A 15,352-nucleotide genomic window follows, 5' to 3' on the forward strand; every position below is an offset into this window, starting at 1 on the left:
TGACAAGTGCTACTATTGGTAAAAATGGAAGCTTGACACCTCCCTCCCAAAAATACTCTTTCTCGTCAGCCTCCCGCTCTCAAAGAAAACGCTTTGTTCAGAAGAGATTTAAAGATCGCTTCAGCAGGTTTCATCTCCATGTCCCTTCAAAATTTACCAAAACCCGAAGCGATTTCGCAATTTCCCCTAAAACACAGAATAGATTTCTCAAAAAAATTAAATCGTCAATTCCATGATTATCGTATATTCATTAATTTATACTCAGAATTATCTTTGTTGACGGTATACTGTAGATAGCTTTCTAAAGCTTGCCTCGCGACAGACTGAAGCTAAAAAAATCGTGCATGGTGTTTTACAGGTGGATGGGGAACAACAACATCAAAAAGCTATCTGAAGACTTGTTTGCTGGGCAGGATAAGTTAAGATATTTGTGAGTGGTACTATATTGCAATTGTTCACTCATCCATATATGAATAAAACCTGAAATGATAAACACATCAGCATGGAAACCTCCTTTCAGTTCAACCAGTTACAGCACTCGAATATTCTGGTGACACATTCACCTATAACCGGTGCGCTTCAATGCAAAATGCAAAAATGATCTGATCAAGAGTCGAGTAGTGGACTAACGGAGGTCTAAGACAATGCGTCTATCACTCGTCATTGCTAACCTTTGTTTTCTTGTGTCGTCCTGGATCGCAGGAACGATTGAAGGCGAAGAAAATAACATAAAAAAGGAGGAACTGATTTCATCCGATTTGACTTTGCTAAAGATTCCAAATCGTCCCTACGAAATAGTTCCAAAAAGGACTGGAGCTATGAGTTATTATTAATAAAAAAAAAAGTGAACGCACGCTATCATTAGTCGAAAGGAAGTATTTTATCAGGGTACAAAAAACCGTGCTCAGTGAGCTAAAGCTGTCAAGCCATCTGTCAATTTGTACAATTTCCGACCATATCCCGGACTTCTCTTAGCCTTTTTTTTCGTTAATTGAAAGTGAAATTTCGGAAAAAGCGAGCCACAAGAACAAATAAAAGGTTTGTGGAAATACCAAGCGCGTAATTGACTTTAATAGAACGTGAGCAAAGACGAAAATCACCAAAGAGAAGCCAAAATGGAATGCTAGTTGTCTTTAATATTTACCTTTGCTTATGTAAACAGACTTCAATGTTACATCAAGTGGTTATCCACACCAACAGAAATCAGACGCTTTTTTTTTCTCAGTTCAGAACTATTTTACCATTGTCCCAATTTAGGCGATTGAGGGGAAATCAGCTACAAAAGCTACCGCGTGACATATTTCATGAACTGCCGGCATTGGAAAAACTGTACGTAACCATTTTTTTCCAAAAGTTTTAGAAATATCATTATCCCGTGCACTACGTTTCTATGAAGATCCAGTGCAATCAAGTCTTTCAAAACCTAGCACTGGTTTATTGAGACAAATCGTCGCAAATCTGAAGTCTAATGGAAATTATTGGTAAGATTTTTACGATTAAATTTGGATTTTGTCAATTATCACGGAATACAAAGCCGGTTAGATGACGGGTTCGCTGAGGTGGAACAGGAGAGGAATGGAGACTAAATCTTTGCAAATTTTTAATAAAAAATAATATTTCCGAGCCTCTAATTTTAAACATTGTCTTGAAAATCAAACAAAGGGGACTGTTTCCTAACACTCTCCCCACCTTTCACATAAATAAATAGAATAGATGTTGTCGTGGGCCTGTTTAGTAATAGATCACAGATGACGTCAAGATCTGATTAGAACTAAAAGAAGGCACAAGAGACGCGGACGACTTGGTCAGCGGCACTTTTCGTACATTTTGACGGTTTCTGTGATCTTTAGATGAACAAACAATAGGAAACTTGGAATCTATTTGTATAATAATAAAGAAGCATAAAGTTGAATAAGCTAATAATGGGTTGAATCAAACATCTTTAATTTAAAATTGAGTTTGTCTGTGAACTGGGGCGCAGACAACTTTATAACATGTAGCAAGATGAAATGTTTAGTAAAGTGTTGTAAAAGAAATTTTTTCAGATAAGATGTAAATACAGTGATCTACGATGGAAAGGTCAAAGTTCACACTCCTGTCGAGACAACTTTCCCGATAAGGTTAAAATAAAGTCGTTTCACATATATTGGGAATATCACTTTTTTGTAGCAGTTAGAAACGTATTTTATGTTAGGATATTTCACAGTCCTATTTCTTTAAAATCTTCCTCTGGAACTTTGAATTTTTCTATTCTCTACCCTGTAAATCAACTCACTCTTTAATAAATTAATTGCTAGGGACTTGTCCTACAATCGGTTGCAGTCTTTGCCTCGAGGGATACTTCGCAAGAACACCAAGCTGGAAGAACTGTCAGTAAAACTGATTGTCAAATTCGAATAAAAAAGTTACAGATCCAATATAGATATCTAGTGATGGCGGTCCTAAACTAATTGAAAAGATCGCTTGTCAATGCTTTGACTTGAGTCGCTATCAGATGGAATAATTGAATAAAATGTTATTTTATTTTGGATCTCAGAATATTCTCAGTTGTTCAACTAATAATCAGTTATAGTCTCAAACGAAAGGTCAATCAGTCAATTTCAGAAAAATATTTTGTTAAATGAGTCAATCTGCTGCATATTGGCAATTTCTGACCATTGTTGATGGTTTCAGGGGCATTCAAACTGTCTCTCCGGATTTGCCCAGTTTGTTAAAAAAAAAAACACGTTCTGGTGTATAATTGGCTTGCTCATTCGGCTCAGGCTGGTTGAGCTCACGCTATAAACGTTAAGGAGCGGGCCTTTGCCCATTTTCCAAATAGAAAACACGTTTTTAATTGTTAGCTTACTCTTTATCTCAATAAATACTCTAAGGGATTTATCAAACAACGAAATCCAGCGTCTGCCTGTGGATGTTTTTGGCAACCTTACTCAGATGAAAAGGCTGTAAGTGGCACTCAGTAAAGACTCTACAGCAAAGCTACCTACAATGTACGGTTTTTCATAGAGCTTTAAGTACCTCAGTGCACTATGACCATTTTAAACGCAAAACGTCGCAAATTTAAATTTTGTGGCTATTACAATAAGATCAATAAAGTAAATTGAGAAGTGATATCATGCTACAGAAAAGGCCTATGTAATCAATAGACGCGCAGATGGCATCTTTTTACTAAATTCTCAAGATCGGGATTAAACAGTTTGTATACTCAGCTAAGATGCATAAAGATTCGTAAGTCCTCAAAATAATAATAATAATAATATTAATAATAATAATAATTTATTGATTTATAGTGCACCTTTCAACATACCAGATGATCAAAATATCCAATTAGGGGGTTATTTCGATAAAATGAAGTCTCTTTATTCGAAGAGAACTAGTAAAACTTTTTTAAGCCGATTCTCAAATGCTAATTGAGTTGCCTTCTTTTTCATTCTACATATTACTTATAGCTTTCTTTCCAGCAACAAACTTCAGCGCTTGCCAAGCTTCAAAAATATTTCCGCGATAAAAACGTTGTAAGTGATAAACGTTAGTTAAAAAAAACCTGGTTAAGTCACGTAACTTGTTTCATGAGCATTTATACAATATCAGCTTACCTTTGGACTATTTCGCTGGCGTCTTCTTATGGCATATTACAAGTTTGTTTAACGATGCTAACAGAATAAAACGCGAAAAATATACACCCACATTGGAAACGGATGCCGTCAACTAAGTATAATCAAGGGCAAATGTGTAAGGTGATAGAACACAATGTAATACAACACATCCTAAAAATACTTTAATAGCAACCTTCCCTCGGAGCTTTGTAGCCACACTATGGCAGTAACGATGGCTGGTGATTAATGATTATCCCAGATCAAAATTTTCCGAGAATAGAAATTAACATTTTTAGCGACTATTAAAACACTTTCAATCAATCTTGAGTTAACTTGGGGTTTAAATGAAAACAGTGGATTTAAAAAGTCAAGTTTTAAAGTAAAATTTTTCTGGCGGCTTTTCCGCCTGTTTCAGACAAGAGTTGCTTAAAAGCATAGAATTCTGGGTGCCGTGATTAGGAATACGAGCTTTATTCCCTCAATCCATTGCAAAAGAAAATGGGCGCGCGTCCGATCATGTATTTAAATGTTACAATAGCGTTGCGAAGGTATAAACATTGTTTAACCGACGGCCAGCATAGTTCTTTCGCTGAAGACCTGGCATAATAGAACTTAGTTGTCACAATGCACGCGCCAACGTTTTGGTCCGAATGCATTTTTGGTGTTATTTTCAGGAAGCGTTGGAGTACGCTGAAGGGAATGAAAACAGTTTGCTAGATACCAAAGTACTAGTTCACTTTCGAAGGAGGTTTGGCCAAAATAAATGCATGTTTAACACGACTGACTCTAAATGATAGCTGATGAAACAGTTTCTATAATAGGAAAGAGGTTTCGGGACAGAAGCAGTCTCGAGGTCCTTGACAAATAATGCTGGATCAAGGTTACTAATTAAAAGAGTCTCCAAGTTTCGTAATCACCTGCCTGCTGCCAAAGACCATTAAAGTCAACAAATACCTCTCCCTATCTAAGACTCTATAGTTATACCGAGCGCCTTGTGCATTTTATTGTTTAGATACATGCATAACAACAGCCTCGTAGCCCTGTCACCTGATCAGTTCCAAGGCCTCTCCAATCTGAGCGACCTGTAAGTAAACATTTCATGGAAACCACACCTGACAGCACAAGCAGCTAGTATTGACCATGTTGATATCTAAACATCTGTGATTGATAATCATTTGCTCGTCTAATTGCTTAGCTCTTTTTATTTACTCTTGGTTTGAGAACGTCCAGCTGAAAAAAAAAGGGAGGAGTAACTCTCGAAAGTACAGTCAGGAGCTCATCAACCTGTGTGATGAGCTCCTGGTACAGTTTATTTAATATTTTTGCAGTGGTACAGAGGGTCAGCGGGGTGAATAGAGTCCCCTTTCCTCCTTCCACCAGTTTTGCTTAAAGGTTTTCTAAAATAATCAAGGTCGTGCTCTTTGACTGGATAAACCTCAGAAAGCTCGGCAGAATTCTAAACAAGATGCCATGTCATCCAAGATAGCAACTGCTACCCCGAAGTTCTCTAGAAAAAGACAGAAAAAGAATAGAATTGGGGATGTAATAACTCTTTCTCTTACCCAAAAGGATTCAACATGTTTTCAAAATCGGAAAATTTCTGAAGTTATTTCGGGAGAAAGTATGGAAGAATCAATGGAGATGGTGGAAGTTTATGAAAATAAGTGTTTACTTCTATATTTTTTTACACTTCTGATAGTAATGATGTGTCTTCTTTGTTGTTCAAGGGCTGTTTATGAAAACAATATTGAGTACCTCCCGCGTGGAGTTTTTGAAGGCATGAAAAACATGATGTCTATGTAAGTATCTGGTTTTGAATCTTTCCTTTAATTAACGGTAGCAAGGTACCAGAAAATCAATAAGGGTCTCGGAAAGATGCAATCGTCGGAATCGTAGCAATTTCCGTTATCTGAAATGAATTCGGCTCAGGAATATCAAGAGGCTCGCAAAGGTCCATACCAAAAACGTGGACGATCTTCCACCCCTGAGGACTGGTCATACTGTATGAAAAAAACCATTTGTGATTGGATGACGAAGTATTTACGAAGCAGAGGTGAAATCCGGCTGAATAAGAGATCTTTTAAAGTGCTAGATAGAACCACCAGAAGACAAAGCACACACACACCAGGTCTTTTAACCACAAAAACCAAGGTCCTGCCAAGGTGGTCCTCCCAGATTCAAACTCTGAGTGTTCAAAGACACATACCATGCAAACCACACGAGGAAGACATCAGGCAATACTCATGGGGATATTCAAATCAAGCGGATAGTCATGGATCAACGTTTGTGAATATATGAAAGTCATATATTTGAACTGTGGTTAAAGAACGAGTACGAGAGCGATCTTCGCAGCAACGAACACTAGGTAAGAGAAGATGTTACCAGAAATCAGAAAAATTCACAAATCTACGGCAACAGTCAAAATATCGAATTGGCTCATATTCTAGTATTAGGTAGGCCTATAGGTAAAACAAACCAAGACTTATATAGTTTGTTGAAAAATTCTTTTGTTTTCGAGAAAATTAATAAAACTCAATTTGCGCATAGTTAGCGTCGTTCGAAGGTAAAATTTAGCCCAGTTTTGGAGGCCTTGCTTCTACTCGTAAAAGCAGTGAAAAACTTACTTATTCACAGACTATTAGGACAATGTCTCCCCTAAGTTTTCACAAAAAAGTAGAATCACCTTTTCAATGTGAAATAAAATACAGATTTCTCTATTTACTTAAGTGCAGTGTGAAAAGTAGGGTAGCTTCAAAAAACTATTTTATATGTGTTAGGTGAAATAAACGTTTAATATTTGAAACAAGAGAAGTAGAAATGATAAACTTACCGTTTGTAGAGCTGTTTTTCTGGGGTTTTTGTGCTGCTATGCATACGAGGGCTTTTTAAATTCATAGAAATTTCGCTCTTAGGCGAAATCGGTGACATAAAAGATGACACTGACTTTGTTTATCATTTGCAGTCATGATCAGTGGTAATAATGAATGCTTGAATGATAAAAATAACGTCCTCAAAGTATTTGCAATAAAGAAGTTGTTTTTGTTTTCTCCGAAAGCATTCGTTTTGTAGAAATGAGTGGACATGGTTTTCACTGCGTGACTCGTGTGTCACGCAATTCTCAGATCTATATTCCTATTGCGCAAGGGGTTTGAAATTTCTTAAATCGAAAAGTTGCAGGAAATTTTTATCTGAAATCCAAATAGGAGGAATGAGATATGAGAAAGCCTCTTCGCTTTTTGCCTGGAAATATTGACTGGCACTTTGTGTTTGGTATTTTCCCCTCGATTCCACCCAAGACCAAGTCTTGAGCGATGAATTGGGCATATTGTTTATGTATCAGCATCGTTGGGTCATTGGAAAACAGCTGCTGGACTCAATATCAAGTCATACTCGGTGAACACACCAGTGAATGAAAAATGAGCCAAATGGTCTGCTATTTCCTTGTCACACGACAGTAAAGGTACTATTCGCCTAGCCCCTTTTCTGTCTTTTGGATTGTAGCCACAATCATCCACAGCAAGAGATTCAAATGAACAAAAAATTTCCATACAAAATATTTAAACTCGGTTGTTTACTTGTTACGCACTAAGTTTATCAGATGTTATTATATGGCTGTGTCTCACAAGGACTGGGAACTACCGAACTCACGAATTTGATTGGCTGAAATCAATATTGAAAGCGGTCTAGATTTTCCCATCTAGATCGGCATCTGGCCGGTCTAAAAATAAAAGGTACAAAGCATATAAAAAATTGGCATATAAGACACAGCCATATAATAAACATCTTATTAACCGAGCAAGGTCGGTCTGTATGGGAGAATCTTGACCTCGGTCGCTGGTGCACACCTCACTGGGTTCGGTCTGTACTGGCGACCTCGGTCAAGATTCTCCCATACAGTTCTCCCGCTCGGTTAATAAGAACTAAAAATGAACCGTGACGTTACGTTTCATTGCTAATTGCTTATAAGTAGTAACAAGTTAAAAAAATATGAATTTTTATCAGAACACAAAACCTCTCATTCCTTCTATTTGGATTTCACACAAAAAAATCTCCTGCAACTTTTCGTTTTAAGAAATTTAAAACCACTTGCGTAATAGGAATATAGATCTGACAATTGCGTAACATAAGTCACGCAGTGACAACCATTGTCCACTCTTTCCTACAAAATAAATGCTCTCAGAGAGAAAAAAAAACAACTTCTCTCATACTGCAAGTACTTTGAATACGATATTTATATCATTCAAGCCTTCATTATCCCCACTGACTGCAAATGATAAACAAAGTCTGTCTGTTCTTCTATGTCGCCGGCTTCGCCGAAGAGCAAAATTTCTATGAATTTAAAGCTCTCGTGTCCATGGCAGCCTAAAATCACCAGAAAAATATCTCTACAAACGGTGAGTTTATCATTTCTACCTCTCTTTTTTCAAATATTAAACTTTTATTTCACTTAGAACATATAAAAATAATTTTTTGAAGCTACCCTACTAGTAGTGTAGGGGGCCTGTATGGGTAAAACCGCACGGCCTGGGTCCGAGTGTCTCAGCCGAGGATAATATATTCACGTTGCATTGGTGTACGAGGGGTTTGATTAGGGTTAGGGTTAGGTGAATAAAGGGGTATTATTAGGGTTTGAATGTGGCGTAGATGTACGAGGGTTTTTAGGGTTAAATTTCGTGAGTAGGGTTTTAGGTTTAAAAAGTAACGGTACCAAAAAGGTACAAAGACAACAAAAGAATCCAAGATTGCGGTGGAATTAGATATGGTTTATTTATTCACACTGCACGATATTTGAGTTGTAAATAGGTAACATAAGCTAGAAAAGCTGTCATCATGTCCTTGTATAATTGATGGAAAATAGAATGTTCTCCCACGTTAGAATCATAACTTTCAATCTCGTCAATGTATTTAGTCACTTGTCTGCGTATTTCACAAAGATCTTGCGTGGTAGCTTTTTCTTTGACGACGGCAAATAATTCGTCTAGGATGGTTCTGGCCCACTGGGGATTCTGTTCAATCTCTTCGCCCAAACAGTTGTTTTTCATATGACATGGTGTTTGAAATGAATGTAGAAATGTAGGAAGAGGTTATACATAAACGTAAAAAATGTCACTCTGATTGACAAGCTGTCATAAAACATAGCGTATATAAAGTTATCGTTTCGTACTCACAATAGAGTATCACAAACTCGAGAGAAAACAATACCTGTCAATCATTTGCGAGGTAGGGAAAACAAATGCTGTCAATCATACGAAGGATGCAATAAAATTAATATTCTGCCGTTAGAAAGATTTGAATTTTATTGAATATAATTATACCCACGCCGCGTCCCCACGTGAGGACGCTATAATTTTCCTACATAACTAGCAGAGTTTCTAGCATCAGTACAGAAGTTGATTCCTCCAGCTAGAAGAAGCAATCAGTAGAAGAAACCAGAAGACTAGCAAGAAGAAGTGAAAGCCATGGACAACAATAACGTAGGTACATATAATGCACGATCATATGATGCACGATCTTGTATAGAAGAATGGTCTATTCTTTCAACACATCCTCTGAGAATTGGAAGTGTGCATGTTATTAGGTATTCAAATTTCTCTCACTTTTAAGTTGCGTATACATAATCAATGTTGTTGTTGTTGTTGTTAAATTATATACCGTTATTCACTTATTACCGGCGCGTGTGCATAATCATTATTGATAAATTATATGTCGTTATTCACTTTATCGGCGCGTGTACATATGAGTAATATGAAAGTGCCTTTTTACTAAGACATCACAAGCGCATGCGATGATCGGATTCCGCACCGAAAAACAGGAAATGTATACAGAGAAACTTAACAAAACAACGCTCTCACCTTACGACGAGAAGCGATTTTTGTTGGGAGAGTTTGGAATCGATACACGCACTTATGGACATTACTTGAATGCATTAGAATGATAGAAACTCAACTCGTGATAGACTTTGCTTTTAACTACATTTGATGAACATGCGATGCGTATGATTTGTCAATGAGATTCGTTCGCTTGAGTTGCCTGTAAATAGCGCCATAATATGAATAAAAGCTTTTCAATTTATTTTCTGTTTATTTTAAAAGCGTGAGCGGGTGTATGCATTTACCTCCTTTTCATTAGGACATGTCAAATATCCCTAAAAGACTTTGAGCGATTTTTCTTTTGGTTTGAACAGCGTTTATTCACTCCGCATCGGTATATTTTTTATTCCCATCATGGAAGTTAAGTGGATAGAAGCATCCTGCATTTAGATGAAGAAATATAAGAAATACAACTTAAAATAAATGAGCATCAACATCGAAAACCGAAATGGAATGAGAATTTACTCATACCCAAGAGTGAAGGCTTATTATTATCCATTCAACGATGGATTTTAAAATAAGAATACTCGGATCACATTTTGTTCCTGGGCAACCGAGCTCGATATGCATTTGCCGTACTCGATTACCATTCCTGCTCGATGAGCAAACCACGGATCATTTTAGTTTTCTGGGCAACCGAGATCGATTTCACTTTCTCGAGCTCGCACAACAACCTGTACACGATTTTCACAAATTGACCTCCATTTCACTCGTACTCGCCAAATACCGAGCTCGATGACAGCCACTTTACAACCGAGCTCATTCTTCGTTGTGGACCTCGATCAAGACTGAGCACGGTTACTTCGAATGCTTCGAGCTCACTTTTATTCGAGCTCGTATTAAAACTATCTCGATTTAAATTGAGTTCGATTGAATTCGTACTCGATTCTACTCGACCTCGAAAGTCATTAGGCCAATATTGAGCTCGACTGAAACTGAGTTCGATTGAAATCGTACTCGATTCTACTCGACCTCGGAAGACATTCGGAATATTGAGCTCGATTGAAATTGAGTTCGATTCAATTCGTAATCGATTTTACTCGACCACGGAATTCAATCGGCCAATACTGAGCTCCATTGAAATTGAGTTCGATTGAAATCGTACTCGATTTTACTCGACCTCGGAAGTCATTCGGAATATTGAGCTCGATTGAAATTGAGTTCGATTGAATTCGTACTCGATTCTACTCGACCACGGAAGTCAATCAGCCAATATTGAGCTCGATATCCTCGATATTCTCAATATTCTCCTCTCTTTTTTTCTTTTACAACTAAATGAATGAATTAAATGAATTATTACAAAAAAAAACCTTTCAAACTATTTCCCCTTGTTTCACTGCTCGGTATTTGTCTTTTTTCCCTTCTCCAATCATGATATTGTTGTTGCCATTTCGCATTAACAATTTGTTCAGAAAAATTAGCATGTAACCCTCGAATTTTTCGCATATCGTCAGCGGCGATTTTCATTCTATCCCTCAGCGGTGAATTTCCCAGCCATATTGTTGCATACCTATTTTATACCTTTCTTGTCCCACATTTTTATCCCACACACTCTAAAATGTTAGATTTATTTTAATCAACCCTGCCCAACCTTCCCTCTCATGATCATATGCATTTTTTTGGATCATGGCAATATTTAATGTACAAAGGAAAGACATGTTTACGTTGACTTTACTTTAATTCAATCAAGTCGTAATTTAAACAATATAAGCAATTTTTCGTGTTTTAAGCGAAAGGGAAAGGCTCTTTCATACATGGTATACGAAACACGGACACCCAATAGAAATTTTCATAACACCTTATCTTTATTTAATTAACTGGAATTGTAAGTTTTAAATAAATGAAGTTAGTCGTATACGTGGCCTAATTGACTGATTGCCCTTGGACACACATTTTCTCATGAGTTACTTGGCAAAAGCCTAGTAGAAAAATACATACGCATCTTAAATGTAAACACTATAATAAGCCTACCGTCTTGAAATTGGCCTTCTCTCAAAGTTGTCTTTGGTATATTTGTAATGATTGGTCATAAGAATAACATTTTGCCTAATTTTCTTTTTTGTCAACGAGTTCAAATATTCATAATGTTTGAATGGAATTTTTACGCTTTTGAAACTGATTGACCTTATACACTTGCAACTTTTATATAAAAAAAGTAAATGTGACAGCTTGCAATTTTCTTTCAATCGAAGATTTTACACACTTAAGAGCTGCTTTGTATTAGGGCTTAAATAAAGAGAAACTGGATGTTATAACGGTCTGACTATTCAAAGAAATTGTTTTAAGTTTTCATTTTAAAAAAATTTCAGAACTGGAGTTTCAGTCGGAAGCTGCAGATGCAAAATGGCAAAAAAATTCCTCGCTATTACGTTATAACTGCCACCCCTCCACTGCCGCCACATCCTCTCATCCAGGTAGAATTGCAGATCTTCTCTTCTCAATCCTTTTCTTCTATTGCGGCCCAGCTTCAGTTGGCTTCATGCTGACTCCACTTCTTGCGTGTGCACGCCAGTGCGGGGATCCACGAAGTTGTGGGCATGGACAACGACTTCATGTATATTAATGTTGGGCAGCCCAATCACTCTATTGTACGCTGCCCAATCGTCAGTGTGCACCTCAGTTCCCGGCAGAAGACATTTCTGTATAATTGGTAACAGTGTCTTGCTTGAGAGTATTCTGAGGACACGATTCCAAAAACCCACGATTGACGGGCAGCCCTCCTTCGCCTGTTGTACTAAAAGATGAAATAAATGCAGATTTTAACTTATTAGTCAACTAACTTTAAGACGGTTTATCAGCACCATTTTGATTTTGTACCATTTGACTATATTTCTTTTATTTCTGTGTTTTGTTTCATTTTGTTCTTGTTTTTTTCTCGCTTTTTCTCGTTATAGTGAGAAGTGTTTTTGTGTATTCGCCTAGTCTTCACTACTTTTATCTTCAGCTTGTGGTTGAACTTGCTTTCATCGCACTTAGCCACAGTACCAGGACCCCCAAAAGGAATGAATGGTCTGTTTTGTAGATCCACAGAACAGATGTCTTGCAGTCGTCTACAAATCTTTGAAGTCAAACTGGCATTAATGCCCAGAGCTCTCACCATTCTGTGCTGAGGGTCATCGTGAGTGAAGTAGTAGATAGTCTTGAGAAGGGTTGCTAAAGGCACCTTTAGGAATTCCTCAAATATAATATTGGTCCTAAGACTTCTTCTTTTGGAGCATCCGCTGCATCTCCTGTTGGAGGATTAAGGGAGATATGTGCTTGGAAAGTATGACATGAGGTGGTTATGAGACTCACAGTAAAAAAAGAAAAAAAAAACATATGCAAGGCCCGTTTCAAGCGCACAGCTGTTTATAGGCGGATGTATCGATGGATGAATAAGAAAGAGAAACTCTATTTATACACATTTAATGTTATGAAATTGATGTACGCATAACGCCGCAAAAGGGAACATGTGTTCCTATCTTATGGTAACTAAATTCTCCTGTTTAAAACTTTCCCTTTAGTAACATGTTGCTTTTTTGCAGCTACACGGGTTACAAAGGGAATCATGTGTTCCTTATAATTGTAACCACATCTATAAGACTGGTTACTCAATATAAGTTGTAGACGAAAATAGAGTATGCTTAGTTTTTAAAGTCCTCTATAACAATATGCCTCGGTTTATTCAATCTTTATTTCAAGTAAGAGAAAATAGGAAAATCTTAGGGGCAAAAACAAACTTTTTTTACTGGCTGTAGCTAAGACCACAACATACAGCCTTTAAAAATCGACTTCTTACATTGCTGGTAAGGCTTGGAATGCATTACCTGATAAGCTTAGAGTAATAGCCGAATTTGGCCCTTTTAGGAATGAGATAAGAATACTAAGTAATTTGTAATTTTATATCATTATTTCTATTTAGGCTTATATTATTTTTAAACTCTGTACTTGTATTCATATATTTTTCCTCGCCTAACCAGCCTCATTTTCATCCGAGTTGAAATAAAGTCATTCATTCATTCATTCATTCGTTCATTCACCGATCTTATTTAAATTTTGCATCCTTCAGCTCCTGTTTGTTACTAGTCCCTGTAATCACTTCAAGGTGAGGGTTGTTTAAGTAATTTTCCTGACCTTTGCTTTATTATCCATGCTTCTATCATATCTCGCTGAAGGGAATTTGCTTTAGGCAGCGCAGAATGCTTTAAAATTGTAGAATAATAACACTTTGAGCAGTAAACTTCCTTTAAAGCAAAAAGCTTCCAATTTGTTTTAGGCAGTATATTTATTCTATTTCATGAAATGTTTAATCTTTCCCAAACTGATACGGGAAAACAATTTCTCTTCTATTAATATTTTTTTTAAAGTACTCACTCAATCAGAACCCTGGGGCTACAGGTTAGAAACAGCAAAGTTGCTGTTCTAATTACATTATTGTTAAATTTCAAATTTAGTCGGTTAATCAATCAGCGCTGGAAATTTGAAAATATATTTACTATTCTTTTGAAGTAGATTCATTCAATCTTTTATTTATGCTGCTTTTTATAGGAATCAAACTTAATGAGCACCAGGTTATAAGAAGATATAAGCAAATGAAGAAAAAAAACAAAAAAAAAAACAAAACAAAACGGAGTATATCCAATGCGACAGGGTGGGAACGGGACACTTAGGCACATGCTATAAGCACACGCCCAGGCAAGAATAAAACTTGAAAATCAAAAATAGCGCAGAAGAAAAAAAATATTCTTAGAAATGCTAAAATCCACACACTAGCGACATATTAAATCGAAAGACCACAAAATAAATCTATCTATCGCTGAAAATATTGCAATATTCCAAGTACACACCATTCCATAGTAACAAATGCTACTACTTGGAAATTTTGTTTCATACTGTTTGATTAAAAACATACTTGAAGGCATTTTAGTGCAAAAGCTTTCTAGGTTAACTATGATAGATAGAGAGTTCCAGAGTCTTACGATTGCATTAAAAAACCCCGATCCATTTCCTGCTGATCAATACAGTTCCTCCTTTTGTCGATTTTGTGAATCAATCCCATGTTTCAACTCTAACTGAATGGCGAAGCTCTTTGGAGATGGAGAGAAGTTGCGCTTCTACAACTAAGTATTCTGCCTCTTGGCTACCGATTAACAGAATCTGTTGGCGAGCGTGTAGGCGAGAATATGCCAAACTACTTGAACAGATTCAAATTGCGTCCCCTCCCTTGAAGCTTGATAGTTTTTTTACTCCAAACTTGATCAACATACCTTTGTGGAGCCAAAAATGGAAGGGAAATATGCTACAGAATACTCAACTGCAGAGAAATGGGCGCCTGAGTCCTAAAAGTGACGATAACATGAACGATTCGTGCGTGAAGACCCAAACACCGTGAATATGAAGTGATTTTATGCTTACTGCAAATTGCGGGTAAGTGTGAAACTCTGTTGATTTCATCTTGTAGCTGCCGGTATCTTAGTAATTCTTCACACATTCGCAATTAAAGACAATTTTTCTCTATCAAAACGCTCGCAAACACAACAATTGTGCCAGCACGTGTTGCCCACGATCAAAAAATCTTTCCAAAGTTAAGAAAGCCAGATCGCAGGTTACGTCAAGGGCGCCAAAAACTCGCGATCATACCATGAGGTTGCTCTAAGGAGCCTTTGATTGATATGGGAGCCAATCTGCCATGATAACGTCATTTGATTCACAGTCACATATTTTTTGTGTAAATCTTCAGCACTGAAAATGACATAGCAATTTAATCTTTAATTCACTGATTGCCAGATCGAAATTTTTAATCTTATTGACGCCAAATTAAACTGTTTAAGGTTACCGTGCACCTTCAGGGGTGTCTCAAGTGCAAGCAATGTAGAGCGTCCGGTTTAAACTGTAAATATCTAAACC

The 15,352-nt window shown here is 37.0% G+C and overlaps 1 protein-coding gene and 1 pseudogene across 1 annotated transcript in view; one reads left to right on the forward strand and one right to left on the reverse strand.

The window, feature by feature from the left end:
• Positions 1-5,408, forward strand: part of LOC148742367 (uncharacterized) — a 63,816-nt gene extending 58,408 nt beyond the window's left edge. The window contains exons 6-12 of the mRNA XM_088755685.1: positions 359-430; positions 1,258-1,329; positions 2,298-2,369; positions 2,874-2,945; positions 3,450-3,515; positions 4,609-4,680; positions 5,324-5,408. Coding sequence (XP_088611811.1) covers positions 363-430; positions 1,258-1,329; positions 2,298-2,369; positions 2,874-2,945; positions 3,450-3,515; positions 4,609-4,680; positions 5,324-5,399 — 498 coding nt within the window. The 5' untranslated portion in view covers positions 359-362 and the 3' untranslated portion in view covers positions 5,400-5,408. The remainder of the gene's footprint in view (positions 1-358; positions 431-1,257; positions 1,330-2,297; positions 2,370-2,873; positions 2,946-3,449; positions 3,516-4,608; positions 4,681-5,323) is intronic.
• A 5,925-nt stretch (positions 5,409-11,333) lies between these two features.
• LOC148742371 (uncharacterized) lies at positions 11,334-12,704 on the reverse strand (annotated as a pseudogene).
• Between the last annotated feature and the right edge of the window lie 2,648 nt (positions 12,705-15,352).

The sequence above is a fragment of the Stylophora pistillata genome, chromosome 1, assembly GCF_964205215.1.
Source record: "Stylophora pistillata chromosome 1, jaStyPist1.2, whole genome shotgun sequence".
NCBI classification, from domain to species: domain Eukaryota; kingdom Metazoa; phylum Cnidaria; class Anthozoa; order Scleractinia; family Pocilloporidae; genus Stylophora; species Stylophora pistillata.